The sequence below is a fragment of the Penicillium expansum genome (genome assembly GCF_000769745.1).
Source record: "Penicillium expansum strain MD-8 chromosome Unknown contig362, whole genome shotgun sequence".
NCBI classification, from domain to species: domain Eukaryota; kingdom Fungi; phylum Ascomycota; class Eurotiomycetes; order Eurotiales; family Aspergillaceae; genus Penicillium; species Penicillium expansum.
The window spans coordinates 382,696-407,344 of record NW_015971526.1 but is presented as its reverse complement, the minus strand read 5'-3'; the positions used below and the strand labels follow the sequence as shown (position 1 = coordinate 407,344).

At 49.9% G+C, this 24,649-nt stretch overlaps 11 protein-coding genes across 11 annotated transcripts; 6 read left to right on the top strand and 5 right to left on the bottom strand.

Annotated features, from left to right (window-relative positions):
- Positions 1-353: 353 nt before the first annotated feature.
- PEX2_104600 (Major facilitator superfamily domain, general substrate transporter) lies at positions 354-1,804 on the bottom strand (the record flags this gene model as incomplete). The annotated part of the gene is made up of 4 exons (XM_016747729.1): positions 354-886; positions 951-1,224; positions 1,304-1,509; positions 1,564-1,804. The coding sequence occupies 4 exons, from the start codon at positions 1,802-1,804 to the stop codon at positions 354-356; spliced, it is 1,254 nt and encodes a 417-aa protein (XP_016593216.1).
- A 290-nt stretch (positions 1,805-2,094) lies between these two features.
- Positions 2,095-4,606, top strand: PEX2_104590 (uncharacterized protein; the record flags this gene model as incomplete). Its single annotated transcript, XM_016747728.1, has 4 exons — positions 2,095-2,191; positions 2,237-2,688; positions 2,758-4,440; positions 4,529-4,606. 4 exons carry the CDS (start codon positions 2,095-2,097, stop codon positions 4,604-4,606), a joined length of 2,310 nt encoding a protein of 769 aa, XP_016593215.1.
- A 659-nt stretch (positions 4,607-5,265) lies between these two features.
- On the top strand, positions 5,266-5,577 carry PEX2_104580 (uncharacterized protein; the record flags this gene model as incomplete). Its single annotated transcript, XM_016747727.1, has 2 exons — positions 5,266-5,426; positions 5,511-5,577. The coding sequence occupies 2 exons, from the start codon at positions 5,266-5,268 to the stop codon at positions 5,575-5,577; spliced, it is 228 nt and encodes a 75-aa protein (XP_016593214.1).
- Positions 5,578-7,568: 1,991 nt separating this feature from the next.
- On the top strand, positions 7,569-11,099 carry PEX2_104570 (Glucose-methanol-choline oxidoreductase, C-terminal; the record flags this gene model as incomplete). The annotated part of the gene is made up of 6 exons (XM_016747726.1): positions 7,569-7,620; positions 7,666-8,090; positions 8,155-8,287; positions 8,341-8,841; positions 8,891-9,064; positions 9,115-11,099. The coding sequence occupies 6 exons, from the start codon at positions 7,569-7,571 to the stop codon at positions 11,097-11,099; spliced, it is 3,270 nt and encodes a 1,089-aa protein (XP_016593213.1).
- Positions 11,100-11,621: 522 nt separating this feature from the next.
- Positions 11,622-12,727, top strand: PEX2_104560 (SET domain-containing protein; the record flags this gene model as incomplete). The annotated part of the gene is made up of 2 exons (XM_016747725.1): positions 11,622-12,434; positions 12,494-12,727. The coding sequence occupies 2 exons, from the start codon at positions 11,622-11,624 to the stop codon at positions 12,725-12,727; spliced, it is 1,047 nt and encodes a 348-aa protein (XP_016593212.1).
- A 256-nt stretch (positions 12,728-12,983) lies between these two features.
- mog1 (Ran GTPase-binding protein MOG1) lies at positions 12,984-13,849 on the bottom strand (the record flags this gene model as incomplete). Its single annotated transcript, XM_016747724.1, has 2 exons — positions 12,984-13,656; positions 13,773-13,849. 2 exons carry the CDS (start codon positions 13,847-13,849, stop codon positions 12,984-12,986), a joined length of 750 nt encoding a protein of 249 aa, XP_016593211.1.
- Positions 13,850-14,347: 498 nt separating this feature from the next.
- On the bottom strand, positions 14,348-16,143 carry PEX2_104540 (NYN domain-containing protein; the record flags this gene model as incomplete). The annotated part of the gene is made up of 2 exons (XM_016747723.1): positions 14,348-14,968; positions 15,019-16,143. The coding sequence occupies 2 exons, from the start codon at positions 16,141-16,143 to the stop codon at positions 14,348-14,350; spliced, it is 1,746 nt and encodes a 581-aa protein (XP_016593210.1).
- An 863-nt stretch (positions 16,144-17,006) lies between these two features.
- PEX2_104530 (heat shock 9/12 family protein) lies at positions 17,007-17,396 on the top strand (the record flags this gene model as incomplete). The annotated part of the gene is made up of 3 exons (XM_016747722.1): positions 17,007-17,040; positions 17,109-17,301; positions 17,354-17,396. The coding sequence occupies 3 exons, from the start codon at positions 17,007-17,009 to the stop codon at positions 17,394-17,396; spliced, it is 270 nt and encodes an 89-aa protein (XP_016593209.1).
- Positions 17,397-17,601: 205 nt separating this feature from the next.
- PEX2_104520 (uncharacterized protein) lies at positions 17,602-18,480 on the bottom strand (the record flags this gene model as incomplete). Its single annotated transcript, XM_016747721.1, has 1 exon — positions 17,602-18,480. One exon carries the CDS (start codon positions 18,478-18,480, stop codon positions 17,602-17,604), a length of 879 nt encoding a protein of 292 aa, XP_016593208.1.
- A 172-nt stretch (positions 18,481-18,652) lies between these two features.
- Positions 18,653-20,959, top strand: cog6 (Golgi transport complex subunit COG6; the record flags this gene model as incomplete). Its single annotated transcript, XM_016747720.1, has 2 exons — positions 18,653-18,943; positions 19,010-20,959. 2 exons carry the CDS (start codon positions 18,653-18,655, stop codon positions 20,957-20,959), a joined length of 2,241 nt encoding a protein of 746 aa, XP_016593207.1.
- A 1,019-nt stretch (positions 20,960-21,978) lies between these two features.
- Positions 21,979-24,604, bottom strand: PEX2_104500 (uncharacterized protein; the record flags this gene model as incomplete). The annotated part of the gene is made up of 3 exons (XM_016747719.1): positions 21,979-22,199; positions 22,271-24,470; positions 24,518-24,604. The coding sequence occupies 3 exons, from the start codon at positions 24,602-24,604 to the stop codon at positions 21,979-21,981; spliced, it is 2,508 nt and encodes an 835-aa protein (XP_016593206.1).
- Between the last annotated feature and the right edge of the window lie 45 nt (positions 24,605-24,649).

Genomic DNA, 24,649 nt, shown 5'->3' with positions numbered 1-24,649 from the left:
GACCTATATTGCCGTTTTTATTGAGAACTAATATACATTGGATTTCATAGACGACGGCAACGACGACGATGGCCTGGATGATGAGCACTACGCTAGTGAAAGCTCTGTTTTATTCCGTCAAATAGAAAGAGCAAGACAGGCGATCATTCGACGTGTACATAGACACCCCAACTGTACAAATATACTCGATGTAACGCATCACGCAAGTTTGTCCCCGAAGAAGTGCGGCCTAAGTTTGCGATGATCTTGAGATTATTCCTATTCGGGGCTTCCTGACACGGCCACTCCCCTCTCCTCCCCTGCCCCCCTGCGTGCCCCGAAGTCCATTCCAATCTAGTACTTATGCCTGTCACTTAAATCTTCGTAGTAAGCCCCCATCCAGAAAGACGCACGCGCAGAGCAGCAAGCCCGATGGTACCCAGAAAAAGGCTCACGCCTGAGAAGACACACGTATAGGTGTAGATGCCCCCATTGGCGGCGGCAATCGCGCCCCCAATAGGTGGACTGGTCAAGGTTCCCACCGCAGCAAAGGCCAAGACAGTACCCATCCGATAACCCAACTCGTTCATTGGCGAGATGGAGACAATTAGGACAGGTCCCAGGCCAATAATCGCACCTGAGGTGATGCCAAACAAGGCCGCAAAGGAAATGAGCGCGCCATTGCCTCGGGCAGGAAGCCACAATGCCAATACTAGTATAGCCGATAACGTGGTCATGATGAGCATCACATTGAAGCGACCAACCTTGTCGGCGATATAGTTGGGCACGGTACGACCGAAGAAACTGGCGCCATTGAGAATCGGAACTAACGACAACGCCATCTGCGACGACATGCCGTAGTGGGTGGCTTCGACAACGATATAATCAAAGGGAACGAATAGTCCCCCTGAAAGAAACGACTCGTTAGTTATGCAACGTTTATTCCCTCGGTATGGATGTGCTGTACTCACAGTACATCAAAAAACTGGCCGTACACAGGATGCCAAAGTTAACCTCCCGCAACGGTCCGAGATAGTGCACTACAGAAAACGGACGTGGTGCATGTGACAAATTGGATGAAATAGCGACATTAGCGATGATTAGCAGGCCCAGGATCATGAAGGCGCAGATCCGCATCGTCCAGCCAAAGCCCACCTGCGGTAGTAGATGCTGGACCATCAACGGAAAAATGACGCCGCCCAACGACGATCCTGCCACTGTTAAACCCCCAACAACCCCCCGCTTCTGCCGGAACCAAGTCTGGGGCTGCAGTTTTCTGATGAGGGGGCTTTTCATTTTCAGCGGGGATTGTTTTGAAACTTACTGCTGTCATCGCCGGGGTGAAGATCAACGAAGAACCAATTCCAGACACCACAGACTGGCTTAGCATGAGCTGATAATACTTAGAGGAGAGACTGGCCATCATCAGCCCAAAGACATGCAAGACCGATCCGATCGCAATAGGCACGCGCGGACCATAGCTATCGAACAGCTTGCCCGCCACGGGGGAAGTGAAAAGCATGAAGAAAACTAGGGTTGTCAGCTCGTCGAGAGGAGAGTGAAAACGTGTTATTCAGTACATACATTCCATGGACGTGATCCAAGATACATCCGAGCTCGAGTAGTCCTTCAACTGGTTCGTTTCGTACTCAGCCTGGAAGAGTCCAATGCAGTTGACCCAGCCAAATGAGACAAACAGAGCAACCGATGCACCTGCGACTGTCATCCATGCTTGGAGGCCGCCTTCGGGAACACTTGGGGATGCGGCTTTGGGGGCCTCTGCTACAGGCTCCTCGGGCCCCTTCTCCAGACGATCATCCGACATATTGGTGGGTAATGGGGGCGAGATAAATAAGAACGCGACTGCTCATATGAGCTACATCTGCAGTAATGGAATTCCACGACTCCTTTTATAGAGAGCCTATTCGGGTGACCTACGCCGATGATTCTCGGCCATTTCACCGGAGTTTAGGCTTTCCGGAGTTAAAATTGGAATGTGATGATAAAGTTCGGCCCGAGCCTGACGGTGTTTTGGCATCCTTGCCCCTCTACTTTCTCAATCGCCTATACCTAGTAGTAGTGATGGTGTAGGATTAGGATCATCTCTCACTGACCATGTCTCCACCGCGAAAACGCCGCCGGCCACCCAAGTCATGTGATCCGTGTCGTCGTCGCAAAGTCCGTTGTGACCGGGAATTCCCTTGTGGCCCATGTGAGCGTGCGAGAACTTCGCTGCAGTGCTGCTACCGCCCCGTAGTTGCTGCTAGTAGCCCGTCTGGTGGTGGATTCTCCCAGTTCACGGCTCCTTCCGTGCTGGAGGGACAAACGCCTCCTTCCCAAGCCGTTGACCCGCAGACACAGAGCCATCCACCTGCATCCACGTCGCAATCGCAGCTTCAGGACCAAGATAAAGATCAGAACAAGATCATCCAGGATCTACAACGCCGTCTTCGGCGTTTGGAAGAACAGCTTCCCGGCCCTCCGCCCTCTCAAACCACGACCGATCCTAATCCCACCGTCTCTCAGACTCAGGCTCTGCGACACCTTCAAGACCGGGTCCTCAGGGCTGAAGAACAGCTGTCTGATGCAGCTCGTCCTAGTCTTTTGGTCAATGGATGGGCCATTCCGGCCACCCCGCCTCGTCTTCGTGTAGCCCCCGACAAGACGAAGCTGTTTGGCCCCAGTCACTGGCTGCATACCGCCGAGAAGGTATGGCGTATCAGACTTACTTCCCCCAACCTACAAAAGCCTTGTCCCTGACTAATATTCAATCCCCAGTTTCAAGTCCTTGGCAAATTCGATGCCAAAGAAGTAGAACCCTCGCTGCGGGATGTAGATGCTAGATCGGAGTTCGCCAGCATCTTCAAGGACTGTCGGCATCTCCGACAGGCCATGAAGGCCCAAGAGTCGGTTCGACTCAACCATCCGGTTCCAGACTTGCTGAGCACGCTCCCGACCCAAGCAGTGTGCGATGTTCTGGTCGATGCTTATCTCCGCACCTTCGAGCTCATTTACCGGGTTATTCATATCCCATCCTTCTGGGAAGAGTATCGTCAGTTGTGGGCCCAGCCGCAGTCGACTTCGACCCATTTCCTGATGAAGCTGGTCTTGATCCTCGCCCTGGGTACCACATTCCACTCAGATTCAGATCAAAGCAATAGAGTGCATCTCCGCCGTCTCGCACATACATGGATCTATGCCGCACAATGGTGGCTAGTCGGACCATCGGAAAAGTCTACCATCAATCTGGATGGTCTGCAAGTCGGCTGTCTCTTATTGCTGGCCCGCCAGACGAACAACCTTCCAGGCACGAGCTGGGTCTCCGCGGGGTCCGTGCTGCGTATGGCCATGGCGATGGGACTGCATCGCACTCCCGGCCTCTTTCCCGCGCTGTCCGTGTACCAGTCCGAAATGCGATGCCGACTCTGGGCAACGGTCCTGGAACTGACGTTACTGTCGTCGCTGGATGCCGCCATGCCCTTACCGTTCTCACCACAGGACATTGACTGCACGGCGCCGTCGAATCTAGACGACGAGCAGTTCAACCCAGAGACTGAGACACTTCCCACCCCACAGTCGAATCAGTATCTTACCGACTCGTCCATTCAGGTTCTGCTGCTCAAGTCTCTTCCCATGCGAGTGGAAGCGGTTCAGCTTGTGAACAACCAGCACCGGCAGGAACTCTCATACGAAACCGCATTGAGACTGGGAAATGAATTGCGCTCGGCGTGCCACGATATTGCCGCCTTGTTCCACCCCAGTCAGAATCAGTCGAGGCATGCGGACCGCACCCCGGGCATGACCAAATTTCATCTTCGGTTTCTCGACACGTACCTACGTCGATATATCTTGTTCCTGCATCGCCCATTCATGATCCAGGCCCGTGAAGATCCACGATTCTACCTGTCCCGGAAGGTGTGTCTGGAGTCCTGCATCGTGGTTGCATCGTATGCCGATGATCTCAATCTACCGTCAGACACATTGGATGACCTCTCTCATCTGACCATTGTAGGTAGAGGCTCCTTTAAAGGAGCCTTAAGTTTCGATGTGATTACCTCCCTGGGGCTGGAAATTGACACCCAACTCGAGGAGGAGGCTTCTACGCGGTCGTTGGGATCTTCGCCCCCATTTGTCACCGATTACCTGGATGAAATGGCCAAGGACCACCGAGCACCCTTGATCCGGAGCCTAGAACACATCCAGGAGCAGCTGTTGCAGATTATCGCTCTCGGAAATCCGAGTCTGAAGCGATACAACTTCCTGTCCGCCATTTTGAGCCAGATCCGTGCAATGGAGTCGGGCCAACCGATCCAACCCGCCATTTACGAGAGCGTCAAAGAAAGCCTAAAGAAATGCTATCTCTTGCTGCAAGCCTCCCACGCAGCCAGTTCGCCGCAGGAATCGGTTGAGTCGCTGACTATGGGGACAGAGAGTTCTCTAGGTTTTGATGTGGATGCTTTAGTAAGTGTTTATTCCCCTTTTTTTTGTTTTTTCCTAGTCTTCCTCCTACTCCTCATTTTACGTACTTGCCATCCGACTTACAGTTTAGGACCCTGCCTTGGGACTGGAAATTCCCAGCTTATTGTTCTTCCCGGACATGATGGATATGTCGAGCATCGAGTGGTAAGGCATAGACGCAAACAAACAATAATTCACCACCGAGCTGGCCCCCCTTATCGGCCAGTTAGTTTTAGATGTATTTATATTAACCACAACGCTATTAAATCAATTCAACTAGCTGATTCCTATATCTGGGAATGTCGTGAATCGGGTCCGCCTTTGCTTCTACTTCTCGTTAGCGGCATATAATTCAAAAGGCGGCGGATTAGTTATGTAGTGATTTAGTAGGCTTCTAAAAACCTAGGTTATCGCAGGATTCAGCGGGCACGGGGGGCTTTTTAATCTCATACGAAGTAATGGTTTAATTAATGAAGCTTACTTTCATACATATGTAGTCTTCAGCTCCTAATCGCTACTCCGGCTCGGTGTAGATTGAAATACATACTCCGTACGGAGTACATATGAATGCGTCCTGATTTAAAATTTTGTAATGGGCGTATCCGGTTTAACCGGAAATTACGTTAATTGCGTTAATGGCCTGACCATGAGATGCAGACCATAAAACATCCAGGGATGAATAGAACCCGGCCTCGGTGGGAAGTTCGGTGTTCGGTGTTGGATCTTATCCCCGATGCTACTAAACACGCCGTAGCCGCCAATTTCCTACAATTCAGTCTCAAGCATTATCCATCTTAATCACATCTCTCACCAATATTCTTACACAATATGGGCTCTGTTGCACTGCGTCGTTATCGCTCCTGTCAGCGGACTTTCTCCCGGGGCTTCGTCCCTCGGTATGCCTACGGTCCTCGCGGTGGAATGGGCGGCCTACTCAAAGTCGCTCTGCTGGGCACCTGCACCTACTTTATCGTGAAGGAACTCTCACAGTAAGCTAGGTGCCCAATCTATGTCATATCGCTGCTATTGATATGCGAACTGCAGAGAAACGATTGAGCTAACAGCTTCTCTAGCAGAAATCAGCCTCCTCCTCATGCCGGCTCCAACGGTGACTCTCAGTCTGCCCAGCCAGTTTCATAGCAAATGCAAATTAACAGCCGGGTATTTGGTATCAGTACCTTGTGAAGTCAGCCCCGATCCCTTCCAGCGGAGGCCCGGTTGATGTGTTCAAACGGCAGAAGACGTTTTATTGAGTGATAATATTGGTGAATGATATATTTTGTGCTATTTATGACTAGGGATCAATCTCTCAAAAATGCTTTTCATAACAGTTATCCTTTGATTATCTGTATTGTACCTTATCCTCAGTTGGTTAGGAATCTAGAGTTTATTATCCAATATTGGTATATACTTGATCTTCTGATATAAGTCTTCTTATACTAGAGTAGAGCATCATAGCACTCTTTATTGATGATAAAATTAAAGACTAACACAAAAGTAAGAGAAGTCATTGTAGGAAGGTAGCAAAGGCCTCAGGCCACACATCTGATTGACCTATACTAGGTAGTCGCACGGCAGTTTTTAGAGTCCATTGCGCTGACTATATATTACTTAGTCGCCTATTTTGCCGCATTGCTCTCATTTGATTTATACGATTACACCAGGGCGAAAAATAGGGTCAAAGAGAGGGAGCTTTACTACTGTACGGAGTAACTTAAGTAAGATATTTGAATATAGCCTATGTCTGTGATGTTGTTAGTATTTTACTTCTTCTAGATATAACCTTGCTGATTTGTAGGTGAAAGCCTACATTCATATTTACTAGTCCTACCTATGCCGAAAATCATATCCCAGAAAATACCAAAGAAGTGACATTTCATGTTCTAGGCTTATTTTTTAGCGCAAACTAAGCATGCCTGTGCGCTCAGCCCTAGAGCACGAGCTGAGTGTTCACCATACTTAGCCTGCGCACATGTACAACCTTGGAACATATTCAGCATATTCGAATAAGCGATTTTCCGGATCTAGAATTAGGGTTACCTCTTTTCGAATTGGAAATAATGCTGACGATAACACCACTGCTTTAGGTGTCAACCCCCAGATTACACCAATCGCGTTGATTCTCTCGGCCGCAACTAAGAACCGATTGACGGTGTCAGAAAAGAAAAAGAGAGAAAGAAAAAAAAAAGACCGGCTCCACCTCTCAATATGCATAGCCAGCTGAAAGAATAAAGTTTAATAAGCATGTTTAATAGCGAATAGTGGAGGCCGTGCGTTGCTGTTGTATGCCTCGTATCAAGATCGGCATTAGCCCTGAAGGTTATCCAATGCCGAACTAGGACTTGGTCAACTTAGGGTTCATCCATTCCCAATTCGGATGCGACTATACATTGCCGAGAAGATAAGTCCCACCAATTTCTACTTGCAACCCGTTTTATCCCGCAGAAATACGTGTCAACCCTTGCTTCTGAGGTAGAGACACTAGTGCTTATGGGCTGATATCGAGCTAAGTATTTCTTACGAGACTTAGATATCTTTTATCTTACTTTCTATATGCCCCTCTAAATATTCATCTAGTACTCGGAGCAATTAACAATGTCAAACTACACAGACAGGACGGATGATTATCCGAACCTGAGTCTTCCGTTTGGATCAATGAGACTAGAGTATGATGTCGTGGTTATAGGATCTGGCTACGGAGCCGGAGTGGCCGCAAGTCGAATGGCTCGAGCAGGGAAGAGCGTCGCAGTGCTAGAGCTTGGATGGGAAAGACGATGTACCAATTGGGAGGCTTCAATTATTAAAAATATCACCGCTAACACTTCCATAGCCGGCTCATTTCCACATACGTTCTCTCAATGCCTGAGGGATATGAGCATCATGGGGAGTACCGTAAATAACTCCTTCATATCAAAGTGGTTGTCGTCTGGGGACCCCACGCGGCTTTTTCAAGTATTTTTGGGCGATGGACAGCATTCTTTTGCTGCTCATGGTATGTGAAACCCAACATGTCCCCAGAATCCATGAATGGGAAAATCCAACGGCTTTTTTTGATTGGAATCATAGGACTTGGAGGGTCTTCATTGATCAATGCCGGGGTTTTTCTAAAAGCGGACGAAAGGACACTACAGATGAGTCCATGGCCGTCAGAGATCAGGGACGAGCCATCTACACTCGACGAATGTAAGTTACATATAAGTATGGTGGAGAGCATTTCATAACGTATAGCCAATGCAGACTACACACGCGCTGAAACAATGCTGCAACCTTTTATATATCCGGATAGTTCAAATCCAAACAAACTCGAGCATCTCCAAGAAGAGGCGCGATGGCTTGGCCAGAAAGATAAGTTTTATCGAGTACCGTTGACCATATTTTTCCACAATGGCCGCAACAGTGCAGGTGTCCCTATGCAGGCAAATAAACGATCGGGCCATGAATGCACTGGTCTCAATGACGGTTCTAAAAACTCGGTGGCGACAACATACCTTGCCGATGCCTGGAATTGGGGAGCTGAGATATTTTGTGGATGTGAAGTTCAATTTGTAGAAAAAGCGGATGGAGGAGGCTACACTATACATTTCGCATGGCATGGAAGTGGGAGGTCGGTGTTTGGGGATCATTTCAAGGAACAACTCTTCTGGGTCAAAGCAGTAAGTTTCGACCGCATTCTTCAGAAGTGGACATGTCAACTCACGCTGTCTACTTCAATCACAGAAGGAATTCTGTTTCCTCGGGGCTGGCGCTTTAGGAACCACTGAAGTCTTGCTTCGGTCAAAGCAGCACGGCCTCCATATGTCACCGCTCGTTGGAAGAAATCTCTCCGGGAATGGTGACCTTTTGATATTTGGTATGTACTTCCCCATGATATAAATCCGAGAACATTTGATTTATAGATTCAAGGGTACAATGGAGATACCAATATAAACGGGATCGCCCGTGGATCTTCGCATGCTTCAAAACCCCCTGGAACAACTGTCACTGCTGTTATTGATAACCGAGTCATCGATCCTCTGAACAATCCACTGTCTGGATATGTTATTCAAGATGGTTGCATCCCTGAGATGTTCAATCCAGTAATCCAACTCATGCTCACCCTGCAGACCATGAAGAGCCAGGCACTGTGTTGTCTTTGGAACCCTCGTCAAGAGGCTAGGAAGACCCTTGCCTCCCTGAGGTCTCTCTTATTCGGTCCATACGCATACAATGGGGCTATTCAGCGGACTTCAACATATCTGGTGATGTCTCATGACAGCAACGAGATAACCTTGACCTTGAAAAATGATCAATTGTGCCTGCGGGGACCGGCAGAAGGAAAATCTGAACATTTCAAATCGATAAAGAAGATGTTGAACAAGCTTTTTGCTCGCACAGGAGCAAGTATGGGGTTTTCATATCCTTATGGTAAGGACCAATAAAAGCTACCACAAAACTACGCTAAACATAGCCAAAGGTCGCCACCAGGAGGAAGCCACAGTCCATCTCTTTGGAGGAGCCAACATGAGCAACGATGGAACATGGCACGGGGGTGTAACAAATCACCTAGGAGAGGTCTTCAGCGGCTCTGGTGGTGAAATATACAAAGGTCTCGTGTGCTGTGATGCATCTGTCATCCCGACAGCCCTAGGTATGTTAAAAGGATATATTTTAGGTCTCGCTATGTGCTAATACTCACAGGGGTGAACCCGCTTGCTACAATATCTGCTCTCTCCGAGCGATCCGTCAATTTAATCACTGAGAGGTCTGAATTGTCAATTGATCTTGAGACTGTGAATCAGCCTTTGAACGCCTACAGCAAGCCCAGTATAACATGGGATCGCCAATACCAACAGAACAGTACCAAGAAATCATCCCAGTCCATAGGATGGCAATTTACAGAGACTATGCATGGGCACATCAGCATGGGGTCGGACATCCGAAGTTTTGCACTTTCTGAGAGGGTAGGAAAAGGCTCATCTTGCGTGATACGGATGTTTCTTACAATAGAACTCTGTCGACGAGGTGAGAAACTGAGAGAGCCCTTTAGCAGAAGAATGTTCACATCCCCAGATTCACAATACCAAGGAGCATGCACCGGGACAATTTCTTGTTACGCATTATCCAAAGCCACGCTCAAGATTGTCGATGGAACGGTGGACTTTTTCACACCAATAGGAGAGAATGCCGAATCATTAGCCATTTCATACCACCTAAAGCTCCTCTCGGTAGAGGGCATAGAGTACCGCCTGGAAGGCCACAAGCTTATCAACTCGAACATATCATTCTCCGTCAGAAAGACTTGGAAAGCGACTACTACAGTGAACGTCGATATCACTCGACTGGACGGGACAAATGTTGGAGCAGGGGCCCTTCATATCTCATTGCTAGACTTCAAGAAGCAGATGAGAACATTTCGGACGACAAAGGTCTTTCAGATCAGCCTTATCTTGACTTTGATGTGGTTTTTGGTCTCTTTCATGTGCCATATCAGTCTCTTCTTTTTTCGCCCGTTCGTCAATACGCGCTTCCCTCAAATATCAACCAAAGCCACAGATTCAAAACAACCTCCTTCCACCTCGTGTGGCATCACCACAAGCGATGGCGTACAGGTACACCTTGATACATACGACCCACTTCCTGTACAAGAGACCGGCGTGCCAGGGCCCAACTCCGACCTTCCACCTGTCCTGCTTTTACCTGGCGTCACCGGGGTTGGTGCGATGCACAATTTGTTTGCACTGCCATTCTTGCGTTGCAATGTGGTTGATTATTTCACGCAGCGTGGCCACCGATGCTACGCACTCACTCCTCGCTGGGGTAGTAATCCCGCCGTTGCCCAAAAAAGCACTGTTTTCGACTGCCGTCTTGACGTTGCTGCTGCAATAGCATACATTCGCGACAAGGAGCGACAGAAACCCTATGTGATAGCCCATTGCCAAGGCTCGGTGGCTCTCTGCATGGGATTGCTGGATGGAACTATCCAGAGTAGCCAACTTCTCGGTGTCACTGCCAACTCAGTCTTCATGAACCAGGTCTTTGGGTATTGGAACTCCCTCAAGGGGAGAACGACTCTGCTGATCCAGCTTTACGAATTTTTGGCTGGGAATTACTTCCCAATTTCCAGCAGTACTAAGAGTGTTATTTTCCAACGATTACTCGACACTCTCCTTCGGTTTTACCCTGTTGGGCACACGCGAGACCTTTGCACGTCTACAGCGTGTCGCCGGACGTCCTTCGCTTTTGGGTTACTATGGAATCATGAGAACCTTGATATGGGTCTTCATGACAACATTCACCAATTTTTCGCGGGGACTCATACAAAACTTATGAAGCAAGTGGTTCGCAGTGGAACCCAGGGAGTCTGCATGGATAATGATTTATGTTCTCTTCTGACCGCTGAGAATTTGCAACGGCTGCAAGGGCTACCGATTCTCTTTGTTTCGGGTACGGAGAACCAAGTGTTTAATCCTGAGTCTACCCTCAAGGACTATGAGTTGTTGCGACGTCGATTTGGTGAGAGAAATTATCGCAGATTTCTAGTCGAGGGGTACGGGCATCTTGATCCTATTATAGGAAAAGATGCGGCCGAGGATGTGTATTGGAGGATCTTTGCGCATTTGAGATGGTGCACCAAAGAGATGGAGAATACGAGTTTGAAAGCCAACAACATACAAGAGGGATGATCCATCAAAGTCGAGGGAATACAGATAGGGCCACACCGCCGGGACTTTGCAGGGATTCAAATGCCCACCCCTTGAAGCCCTCGAAAGGCCTCAATCGATTTTTCTGATACTCTGATTCGGATGACAAGAAAACAACTGAATGGACATTTGCATCATTGGAGAACTGGACAACCCCAGAATGAAACTACATATATAGCTCATATAACAGACTACTATTCCCGCCCCGGCCAAGTGAATCCTGCAGTCTAGCACATCTAAAGTGGATCAATTAGACTACTCCGCTAAAAATCAAGACCAACCAATAAAACCGACGAATCTATACTCGTGTGTGGGCCCCCAATCACTCGCAGTCGCTTGGATAGCCTCACTGCCCTTACATTCCCGGGAGGCGAATCAAACGACCCACAAGCTAAGAACCAAACTTGCGCAATAATGGATCAACAAAAGAATTTGCCGTCGAAACCGACATGAAAACCCCCCAAAACACAGCTAGCCTAGACATACCCAAAGCACCAACCCATCATGTCTGAACTCGTATATATCACCACAGAACCCTCAGACCGGATTCGCGTAAAAGGAATCACACATACACCCGATTGGATCCACCCGCAGCTAATCGAAAGCACCGACGCGATCAAAGGCCGCCAATTCCGCGTTTCCGGTCCCATCCCCAAAGGCGCCTGTCTCCTCGTCGATTCCCCCTACGCAGTCATCCCCGTCGTCGACGAACCCGCCCACAACGACGATCTCATCTGCAGCAATACCGCTTGTAATCGGCCGGCAGCTCGCCACACCCGGACTTCATGTCCGAATGCTTGTATCCCGGATGTGACGTGGTGCAGCAGCACATGTCGCGACGCTGATAGTCTTCGACATGGGTTTGAATGCGCTTGGCTCAAACGGTATGCGGGGACTATACGGTCTAAATGGAGTGAATATGATTTTGGCATGCTGTGGGTTATTGTTCGGTTGCTTGCTGCGCGACATTGTCAATTGCATGAGGTTGGTGCTGCTGAGTCGACGGGGCATTGGAAGCATGGATGGAGTGGCATTGAATCGCTCTGTGGTTCGGAATATACTTGGCCCCATGATAGGGTCCGATCTTGGTCTGTTCTTGTGAAGAAGTATCTGAGGAGTAGTCCTGCTCTTCCCCATGAGATGAGTGCAGACCGTGTTCTTCATCTCATTTGTCAGGAAGAGGCAAACTCATTTGGTCTTTACCCACGAGAAACAGGCCATTTCCCCCTGCCGAACCCTCCTATTGATAGAGGGGAGCAATTCGCTGCTGCTGTTTATCCCACTGCGGCAATTGCTAACCATTCATGTTTGCCAAATGTAAGTTGAATTCTTCTCCGGGGTGCAAATTTGTGAGAGTGAGGCTAATTCACCACAAGATCATCCATAAAGCCGACGACAAAGGACATATGGTCTTTACCGCCTCCCGTGACATTTTTCCGGGCGAGGAATGCTGCATCTCGTACTTCGACCTGACACAATATACTGATCTTACTTTGCGTCGCGAGCATCTTCGGAAATCGTTCCGTTTTATGTGTCAGTGTGAGCGATGTGTTTCTGAAGAGTCGGACAAACCAGCAGAATGGACTGCAATGCCAATGATGGATATGTGAGAATCACTGACTATATAATGACTAGATCTATAGAAACCTACTACATAGCATTATACCACAATACAACGTTTGATTTTGGATAGATTAACACCTGTGTGATACACCCGAGATAGCAAGTCAATTTTTTTATTTCAATCTACTCATCCCAAAGCGCAAATGGCGCTTGCTCCATATCCTAAGCCCCCGGCTATTACAGCCATATCCTCCCAATAAAATCCCAATCCCAATGCACATCTGCCATCCCAAAAAAAGACACCTAAACAAAGAGACCCCAATCACAAATCTCCAATCTCCCAATCGAAGCCCCGATAGTCTCCTCCGCAACAACCTCTTCAAGGGACAAGCCCCTAGGATCGCCACTCTTATCAAACTCCTCATGAGGCACATTAAAGAAGACCAACAAATCCGTCTCTTGCGCCTCCAGCCTAACAAGCAAGAAATGACACGTCAACCTGGAAATTTGCGGCAACCCATTAAAATCCCCATTTGTCTGCGCACCGAGCACTCCGGCATCCGCAACACCAGCAGCCGACCCATCAGCAGACGCGGGGACACGTCCACCGCCGCCGCGCACTGGCGTCGTGAATGAGACAACGCCGCGATACGCCTTGATAGCGGAAGCGGGGGCCGGCGAGGACGAAGCAAGTTTGACTTCGACCCGCGTGGGCGACTTGATCACCTGCATGGTGTCACCTTCGTCGCAGAGATCGTGCAGGTGGTACAGGGCAGCAGCTTGGTCGACTGTTTCTGCCGTTGCGGACGCTGCGCTACCGCTGCCTGGGGCGGCGGTGGGTTGTTGGTGGTTGAGCGCGGCGAAAGTGTTTAGAGCTTCGGCTTGGGGGACGCGCTGGTTGATTTCGATGATTAGGTTGGAAAGCGTGGTTGGTGAGAGCCATAGCTCTTGGTGGTCGGGGACCTCGCGGAGGGTGCTGGGGTTGCGTGTTAGTTTGGGGGTTATGCTTGATTGGGGTGTTCTGGGATGGGATTGGGAATGGATTAAAGTGATAAAATGGGAATTTGATGCATAGGAGGGTTTTATACTAACCTTGAATCGATCCAGCCTTGCGGCACAACGCCTCGAATAGCTCCGCCGAAGAAGTCTTGCTCTGTGAATTGAGACATGATGGACTTGATGTATTTTGATTATATGATGGAGATTTTGATCTTTTTCTTTTCTTTCCTTTTCCTTTTGAAAGGATGTTCTGCTGGTTGTGCACGAGCAAATCCAAATTCTTCGAGATCAATTGCGGATTTTTTCGCCGATCCGTTTTTTTTGCTTGAAGTTTCACAATACAGAAAAAGACAAGCAATCGTAGAGAGTAGCACAGATTAACAGGGACTATATAGTTCCAGAATCGAGAATCCTATTAGGTAGACGAGCAGACGTGCATGAGGCAACAAGTGCGGGCGGGTGTTTTCCGCCCAATGACGTTTGGCGATTTGGCGATTTGGCGGGGTGTTGACTCAGTATACGAATGTATTCGACTACAAACTACTTTAAGCGACTTTGAAGGCAGAAATTTACGGGATTTGAGTCATGATAATTGACTAAAATGTCTTCGTCTCATTCAGATCAATTGGCAAAGTGAATCTCCGTCATTAAGAGCGGAGTCGGGCTATTTACTCGAACAGTTCCTCCAGGTACCGGTCCAGCTCAACCAGCTTGAACTGGTCTCCCCACCGAATGCGGAACTCCTTCTTCCGGTATGCGTAGCTAGTGCCCTGAGAAAAGCTGACAAGCTCAACATGCCAACCGCGCTGTAGCCCGCGCTCGACCATCTTCATGAAACCGCCGGAGAACTCGGCCACTGCCGCATCCCCCGTCGCCAAAACAATCGTCGCCGGGTGTTCCGTATCCAAGATGCTCTCCAAGATCTTCAGGTGTAGAATTTCGTCCACACCCTGCTCGACCCATCGCTCTCCAGAGGCGGCGACCGTTTCAGGACCGCTAGATCCACCCTGGGAACTAGAGCCAGGATTCTTCCGCGACTTGATATTGCGACGAGGAGTGATCGCCTTCACCTTGTGTACACGTTCGAGGATACTCGCTTCGTAGCCGAGTCTCTCGGCTTCATCGACGGAGGGAAGACGATCCGAGCCGACCAAGACTCTCTTGGCGGTCTGACGGCCGCGTTCCATGATCAATGCGAGGTTGGCGAAGGACATGTGGACACGACGAATCCGGGCTGAGAGAGGAATATTTCGCGAGGTTTTCACCGAATCGTGAAATCCGACCATGATCTGAGATGAATTAGCTTGAGAAGATATTAGGTAGAGAGACCAAAACACACGTTTGACACGTCAACAAAGACATGAATAGGACGCGAGCCAATACCCTCACTGGGACGATGGTCTAAAGTCAGTCCCACTTGAGACACGACTTTGGCGTAATCAGGAAAATGGCCGAGAAGTCTGCTCATCAAGTTGACCCTTCGCTCAGCGGCCGATTGATGCAAGGTAGACCGCGCACGAATGGTGTCGGCATTCAGTATCCACTCGTTATCTTCAAATGATGACGGTGGGGTATCATAACGGCGACTCTTCCCATCAGGCGTACCGACTTGAGATGGGACAAATTTAATGGCCACATGTTTCTCAGAAATAGGATAATCAAACACAACGCTTGTGTCCGAGTCGATTCCAGCGCTTTCTTCAGAAGTGATTGGATTGTTGCGCGTGTTCTTTCGGAAATCTTTTCCACGAGACCGAGTCTTAGGTTTTGCCGTGGGAGTATCACTTGGATCACTAACTCTGGCGCTAGCAATCATCTCCGGGGGTGTTCGTGGAATACCAAATTTCACATTGGCACTCGTTCCAGAAGGCCCTTGAACAGAGGTCCGCTTCAAGATAGTAAATGGTTGACCCCCAAAATCGGTAGGAATACCTATCGCTTGCCATTTTGGGGATGAAGAAGAATGGGAGGTATAGCCAGTGCCGGTGTCCTTGAGAACCCGATGATTTGGCTCATTGATGATGCGAGAGGTGTTGGACGAAACGGGAACAGATGATTCGATGCCAAAAAGGCCAGAGAATGAGACCTTCTTGGCAGGTCTTTCCACTGAGGTAGAAATCAGTTCTTCAAGGAATGGCTGAGCTTTGTTCTGCTCAGACTTGGTGGTCTTTGTGGTCCCTAAACTTGGTGTGACGCTCGCAGGAGCAGGGGTCCCGTTGAAAAGCTCCCAAAGACAACCAAAGTCACCAAGCTTCGGGTTACTCCGCTGAGAAATTAAATCCACGAGACTGCCATTAGTGGTGTAATGGGGATCGTTCTTGGCTTGTTGTTCATCGAGCGAGGGGATCGTAGATTCATTGTGGCGACTAGGTCTCGCAGTGCAGCCATCGATAGGCGACCGCAGTAGGTCATGCACTGGAGTGAAGTCCCAGTTTGAGGGGACAGGGGAATCAGATAGAGTCATTGACAGCTAGATGAGACAAATAGAACGGGTGTGTAACAGGTTCATATGTTGGGGTTTGGATGGTAGGCAATGAAAGAACGATGAAATCAAAGTCTTGTCACCAAGATAACGATCAGATTGATGGTCAAAGAGAATGTGACGATAAAACATGAGGAAGAGCGAGTCTTATCCACATAGTGAGTCAGAACGAAGGATGAGAATGAGGGAAACAAGTTGATCGGACATGGACGACTACAGTTGATGCCCGAGCAGGTGACGGAGGCGGTGAGTAGTTCTGTCAAGTCTCACTGACCGCCTGTTGGTATTTGTTCCCAATTAGGCTTAGCCGTTCCTGGGGGTTTACGTGATAACACGTGACTATACTGCATGTGATATGAGATACACAATCACGTGCTCCTCAAGCCTTTGAGTCTTGGCAACCGTGCCCTGGAATATCTTCATGATGTCATATCCATAACATCAAGCAAATCCAGTGAATCGAGAACATGATGCCATCGGGTGCCACAGCCTGTATTTTGCGCAAGGCCCTCTGCAGCTGAGCCTTAGGAGCCACGCTGATTGGAGGAACCATTATTAAATTTGAGGGAAGTGGTTTGTCCGGGGTCCCGGCCCAAATAGATGTGTATACACATTGCCTAGCTGGTATCTGGTGTCTATTGTGAATAAAGTAAGTCGATCACGATAGCAAACACAAACGACGTCATGTAGTCTCTCTTCAGGAGCTCGCAATGAGGACAAACAAATCTATATAAACCCCCCTCTTTCCCTCTCTGGCTGTACTTCCTTCATCAACTTCTTCTACATTAACTAAGCCACACAGTTTACTTCTACTTTCAACCACAAAACTTCAATCAATCTTCATCATGTCTGACGCCGGTCGCAAGGATTTCAGCACCAGTATGTGACACTACTTTATCTGGCTGTCAATCGGTCAAGACATCGTTACTAACCACTTCTTCGTACAGAGGCTAAGGAGGAGCTCACTCCTGACTCCACCAAGTCTACCCAGGAGAAGGTCAAGGAGACCTTCACCGACACCACTGACCGTGCTTCCCGCGGCTTGCAGACCGATGATAGCAAGGGTGCTGGTCAGGAGGCCTTTGACAAGACCCAGCGTGCCAGTGACAATCACGGCCAGGGCGGTGCCACCAGCTCCATGTAAGTGGCCCTATTCTTGGAACCGAAGACTCATAATCTAACCATACTCCAGTGGCGACAAGGTCAAGGGTGCTCTCGGTCTCGGCGGCAACTAAGATGGTCTCCCTTAAGTGAGTGACCATCATTATGGTCATTCATGACTTCGGGCAGCCCTGCACTCAAGACTCATGAGCTCACGATACCATTTGCGTTTCTTTTTTTTTTATTAGCCAGGGGACCTGCTCTTTGAATCCATTACCATTTCAAGTGAAAGAAGTCGATTCATTATGTAAACCAAACGTTGTAGAAGGAGAACTGGCTTTAATACCGCTCGCCTATACTGTCAACTATTGAATCTCGTTGTCGCTTAAGCTGTCTAAGCTCGCGCTCTAGTTCTTTATACTTTGCCCGTGCCCCTGGGGTATCCTTGGGAAGATCGTGGAACGCCCTCACGCGGCCTTGCAGGGCCTTCACCGTCTCCCGCATTTTGAGAACGTTTTCCTCCTCCACCATCAGCTCCTCAATAGTTGGCCCCCGGGGCTGGACCTTTTCTAGTGATGCAATGCGATCTTGGTACTCCCCGACCTTGATCGCAAGTGTCTTCGTGCCGCGTGTCCACTCCGACGTCAAGCTTTGTGCATCAGAAGGCGTCTCGTACGCCACGTCGGTCTTCAATTCCTCAAGCTCCATCTGTAGCCGTGCCAGCTCTCGCTGAAGGTACCGATGTAATGTGTCCACCTTTGCAATTTGTTCCTGGGCCTCGAACTCCTCCACCGTGAGTTCCACAATTGACTGCCCCAGATCTCCCGGGTTCGGATTTAAGGTATTGCCCAGAGCTGCAGCGGAGTCGGCGAGGTCTTCTAGATCGCATCTTCCTTTGTCATCCAAGCACATTTCGACTTCATCAAGGAGTTGGTTCTTCTGTTGTTCGTGGGGATCATTGCGTTCGAACTCTTCCCGTCTTTTGTACGCATCAACAGCATCTTCGCGCGCGCAATGTTGTAGAGTGGCTTCTTCATCTGCAGAATCATTGGCTGCAGCTAGGGTCAGGAGGACGCGGAGGGTATCTTCATTGCGCTCGAACTTGGGGACCGGTTTGGGCGCGTATTGTCGATTAAGCCAGGAGTTCACGTAAGCCCAATCTTTAGCTTGGATAGCAGCCTGGCGGGCCTTAGCCGGTGAAACGAGTGGACTATCCATGGGATCAGGTAGCAATACACTCCCAAAAATAAATGAACTGAGACAAATCAGGAGGGGAAACAAATAGAGTAATGTGTTGACGATAAGATACGGGGAAGGCGGTCGATGCGCCAAGTGCGCGGTTGTCCTCTACTTCCCCTCGCCGACTCTCCGCTAGGTTGCTCGAACAACAATGACTAGCTATTTTCCACCAAGTGGCAGCGCCAGTAATGGTGCTAATACACCGACTGCGTCGTCTCCATTGTCCCCACCAACGCAGCGCCCGAATGCCCTCACCAATCGGTTGACATCGGTACTGTCGGCATCGTATGCGGACTCGGACATTCGGGACTCCCTCGAGACTTTGAGCTTGAGGGGCATTCACAACACCGCAGAAACCCGTCGGCAACTACGACTAGATGTGCAAAAGGAAGTTGTCGATTGCAATGCGGAGATTGTTAAAGACTTTGGGAAAGTGGCGGAGGTGAGACTCCCATTGTTCTATTAGAGATTGGGAGCCGGAAGTCTAATTCATGAATGGCAATGATAGCAATTAAGACGAATCGGAACGGTTGTTTCAACGCTCAATCAGACATGTGATGATATGCGCAAACGAATCAACCTCGCGAAGCAGGATACCACACCGGTACTCGAAGAGGCCAGCACCCTGATGACACAAAAGAAAGAGACCGAGACCAAACAACAGCTCTTGGAAGCCTTTTCGAAACATTTCTTGGTTCCGGAAGAGGACTTATCGGTTTTGACATCGGCCGAGGAGCCCGTTGACGAGCGGTTCTTTGACGTGCTAGCTCGTGTCAAGCAAGTGCACCACGATTGCGAAGTCTTGCTCGGCGGCGAGAATCAGCGACTGGGCTTGGAAGTGATGGAACTGAGCACCCGAAACCTCAATTCAGCATATCAGAAACTATACCGATGGGTACAGAAAGAATTCAGGACCCTGAATCTAGAAGACCCTCGCATCAGCAGTACGATTCGCCGCGCTCTACGGGTGCTGGCAGAACGCCCGAGTCTATTCCACAGCTGCTTGGACTTCTTTGCGGAGGCACGGGACTATGTACTGTCCGATGCTTTCCACTATGCACTGACTGACGCTGTTTCCGGGGCCAATGGGCCCGGGGCCGGTGATCACACTGTTAAACCGATTGAGTTCTCAGCGCATGACCCTCTTCGGTACATTGGTGACATGCTTGCGTGGGTGCACTCAACAACGGTATCAGAACGAGAGGCTCTCGAGTCGTTGTTTGTTGATGATGGGGACGAACTCGCTCGGGGGATTCAGGCTGGCCTGAGCAGCGAGCCCTGGTCGCGCATCGACGAAGACCAGGAAGTTGCCTATGATGGCCAAAAGGCACTTAGTGACTTGGTCAACCGCGACCTTACTGGAGTGTCTCGATCACTGCGGCAGAGAATAGAGCTCGTCATTCAGAGCCACGAGGACCCTGTTACTTGTTACAAGGTGGTGAACTTGTTGTCTTTCTATCGCACAACATTCACCAAACTAGTGGGCGCACAATCGCACTTAGTGGACCTGATCCAGACCTTGGAAAAGTTCACTCTTGGCCACTTTGAGACTCTGATGCGCGACCAGATCAGCGCCTTGGCTGGCGATAATGTTGCCCTGACTCCACCAGACGACCTGTCGCCCCCACAGTTCTTGTTAGATGCATTGGAAGGCCTAGAAGTACTCATGAAGACCTACGAGGCTTCCGTCGGACCAGAAGATTCATCTCCAGATACGCCCACTGACAACCCATTTACCTCTGTCCTCCGAGCCGCCTTCGATCCATTCTTGACACTAGCCCGGTCCTCATCCGATGAACTTCAAACCACCACAGCGCAGTCCATTTACCGCACCAACATTCTCCTTACAGCACGCGCAGCTATATCACCATTCCCCTTCGCAAGCTCCACGCACGTCCCTCCCATTTCTGCTGCCCTATCAACCCTACGCAGCGATCTTCTCGACACACAACACCATTTCCTCCTCGATACCTCTGGTCTCGAGACGCTCTTAGAAGCCCTGGAGCCTTTCTCAGACACTGCCGAAGACAAGACCGAGAAGCCAGACCAGCAGAAACCCCATCTAGCCGACCTGGCCAGTCTCCCAGCTTTCCAACCAGAGTCCTTAATCACATCCAGCCAACAACTCGACGACTTCCTCCCATCTGCACTTATGGACGCAACCGATAACCTCAAGCGTATCCAAAGCCTCTCCCTGATTCAGAGCGTGACCGAGGATGCGGTTGAAGCATTCTGCCGTGATTTCGAGTTTGTTGAAGGCATGATTATCGCCGCCGACGAGGCGCGGGGAACTGTGAATGTGGCCATTGGGGCTGGGACCAGTGTCAGTGGTCAGAGCGGTAAATCCGATGGCAGGATAGAAGCGACCGAGAAGGATGAAGAGGGCGAGGACGAACAATGGAGTTTGAGATCGTTGTTCCCTCGAACGACAGGGGAGATCCGAGTGTTGTTGAGTTGATCTATATATTCCTTGTACAGTTCCAAGGTCTGTACTTAATTCATATCTAAATGTACAATGGAAACACACCCCGACCACCTGCAGCTACACAGCCCCATAACCCCAATTTAGGTGCGCCTTTAGCTTCGCGCTAGAAGTACTTGGCTGTGATATTGGGGACAGGGACCCTATTAGAACGCAGACTAAAGTCTGGCTCCCATAATTTGGTTTGACACATTGCTGCTTACCCGGGCACTTTTTGAGCTGAGCCATAATTTACAGTGACGGACCCTAAGTTTCAGCACCCTTTTTTCTGCCCGCCCTGATTCCACCAACCAAAAGCCTAAAGTTTTGAGCGGTATGACTACGGGTTATACTATATAGGAAGGCGGTATCCAACGAGGGTGCTGAAACTTATGGACCGTCACTGTAGATACCTCTCTCCGTACTAAAACAAGAATAAAATACCTCGGAAAACCCACGCTGCATTTGAAGTCTGAAGATTAAAATGCTCAAATTACTATCACGGAGACCTTAATAAATAGTGTACCTACCCGTGGATTTTCTTGAGAACCCAGGTGAGAACCCAGGTAAATGAAACTATTCTAATGATACAAACTTCCTCTTCCTGTTAACTTGGATGCTGTGTCTGAACCTACCTCTCTGGCATCTAGGCCTGGCTGCTTCCGACCGTACAGATCTCTACATTCCAGAAATTGAAGATATTCCCCGTGTATATAGCCTCAAATATAATAGGTAGAGGGCGGGTCGATTCCGATCTTAGACTACTTAGATCACGCCCGAGGTAGGGGAGGAGGATATGGAGAGTGTACACACCTAGGATTAGGTGAATATAAGAAAATAGACACCAGAAAGGCCATGGAGAACAGAGAGAGAAAAAAATCACTATTCCATTCCTATAATCGTATCGAACATACAAAGTCTCCGACAAGGAGGATAGAGGGATAACCTAAGAGGGAGTCAAATAGAGACAAGAGCAGAACCAAAAAAAGTCCAAGATGAGTAAATCTAAATCTACTCTATCCGCCTCGCTCACCGAATTCTTTCGCCCAATCTTCATATTTCCGGAGTCCGTCGTGGGATACACTAGGCCGGATGGAATACAAACTTGCCTCGAAGTCCTGGAAGATAATGGCGCGAATCTGGTCCATGGGTGTGTGTAGAAGGGCCTCGCCCAGATTTCGCAGGGGGCCCATGGCCGCATCTTTGGCGAGGGCTGTTATGTCTGAGCCGGAGAAGCCTGGGAGAATTTCAGTTAGAAAGACGAACCAGACAAAAAAAAGAAAGGTTACAGGGGAGGAAACAACATACCTTCTGTCACCTGTACCAAAACCTGGATATCCGCATCACTCAGCTCGTGGTGCTGGTGACCGATAAGCTTGCGTATCTGCTGCTCGCGGACATGATGTTCAGGTAAGGGGATGTACTGGCGACGGACGAAGCGACGACGAGCAGCCTCGTCGATATCCCATGGCATATTGGTGGCCGCTAAGACGAGTACACGACTAGCATCGCCTTCCTTCTTCTCGCGGCTTGTTTGTTCGCGGCCTGCAGCTGCGCGCTGGAGGTCGGACCATTGGACCAGGAATTCAGTCTTGGAGCGGCGGGAAGCCTCGTGCTCTGAGCCGGATGATCGGGCAGAGAGGAGGGAATCGATTTCGTCGACGAAGATGATGGATGGAGCGAGGGCTTTGGCGAGCCCGAAGAGGGCACGCACGAGCTTCTCGCTTTCGCCGTGCCATTTGGATGTTAGACTTGAGGCGGAGATGGAGAAGAAGGTTGACTTGGATTCTGTGGCTACTGCCCGTGCGAGCATCGTTTTGCCTGTGCCGGGGGGCCCGAAGAGGAGCATTCCGCGAGCTGGTTCGCGGAGACCAGAGAAAAGATCTGGACGGAGGAATGGGTAGACGACTGCTTCTTTGAGGGCCTTTTTGGCTCCTTCTAAGCCTGCTATGTCATCCCAATGTACTTCGTCGCCGCGCACTACAATGTCGTTCAGGATTTGCTTTGCTGCCTGGGGATCCACACCCCTAGGCAATTTTTCCATGATTTTCAAGTATTCACTGTCTGCTTCCTCATCTTCGTCCTCTGCGTCGCTTGCTGCGGTCCGCTGATCTGAAGACTCTGGGTCGCTTGACAGTGGTGTTGGTGTCTCTTGCCGCTTGACTGGTGGGGCTTTTCGTCGTATCGCACTATCGCTATTTCCTTGAGAGATGGCCAGCCGGTCGACATCACGATGGAGATCATCACCGATAGCAGATGATGAAGAAACGCGGGCTGGTTCGTCAATTCTTGGGGGCCTAGGCGCAGATGTTGTCCGCGGCTTATTGTTGGAGGAATTTACTTCCCGGTCGAGTCGAGGAGTGAGACTCCGAGAAGAATTCTCGGACTTGGTGGCTTGTATTGGATGGCTTGTTGATTGGGAAGATCGCAAGGCCACAGGCTTGGGTTTGATGGATGGTCTAGGTGGTGGTGCAAAGTCTGCCGGATTCGGCATAGACATTGAATGAGGAGGATGTTGTATTTTAGGGCTTTCAGGTGGAGGTCGAGGTCGAGGCCCCCGCGGCGGTAGCGGACTAGGCGATTGAGTAGACGGTCTGGGCGAGGATCTCTTCGGAGATGAACGAGGAGGCTCTCGCCAATGGGCAGCAGGAATTCGGTCCTCGGATAGATGGTCACGGGAAACACGAATTCTCGGCTGCGGACGCTCGTCCCCAGTACTAGATCTTGGTCCTGCCTCTCGGCGGAAACTGGGATCATGGGCGGCGCTTTGCCTGGATGAAGCCAGGGCCGCATCGCTCACAGGTTTCTCGCCCGATGCAGAACGGTAGATGCTACCCCATGCTAGTCCCGCAGCCGTGGAGGCAGCAGGTCTCGAATCCTTTTTCTTTGATGCAACCTTGACTTTCTTGACACTCTTCTTGCCATCGCTACTGCGCAGGGTTGTCAACATAGGTTTCCGGCGCTCGGGGCTAGAGCCACGCGATCTCGTTTTGCCCGAAGAGTTCGAGTGCACACGCAATGCAGGCGCTCCACCCGCTGACAAGGTCACTGGACCAGGATCGTCGTAAATTGGCGGCGAGTCATAGCTTTGTTTCGTCGGAAGCATAGGTCGACCGGGTATGGCGGCCGGTTTGGAGAGGTCTGTATACCCCACGGCAGGGATTGTCCCATCTCCGATCCAGCCAGGAGTGTTGGAAGACGATGGCGGCGGTATGCTGGGGATTGACTTGCCCTTGACGCCCTTGACGCCCTTGACGAGTGTTGCGCTCTCTTTGCTGCCATTTGCCTTGCTTCCATTTGCCTCTGCGGATTCTTTCCTGCTTGCTTGGAGGGCGCCTAGTAGATCGACCCGTTCTCGGCATTGAACCTCTAGCGCCCGGATGGAGTCCTGCAGGGCTCTCTCGGTTTCAGATTTCGGGGTATAGTTCGACGGTACACGACGGGCATTGTGATGGTAGATAGTCTCAAGGGCAGATCTCCAGGACCGCAATGCTTCCTCTTCGTTGTTCTAGTATTATGAGCCTCAGGAAACTGGTGTCGAACTCGTGGACTTACCTGGCCCTCAAAGTACACGGCAGTGGAGCACGCGAGATAACACTCGTCGTACGTCTTCTGCAAGGAGGACGCAGGCCGTGGGCGCATCATTAGGAATATACAGGCCTGCCTGCATCCATTTCACGACAAGTT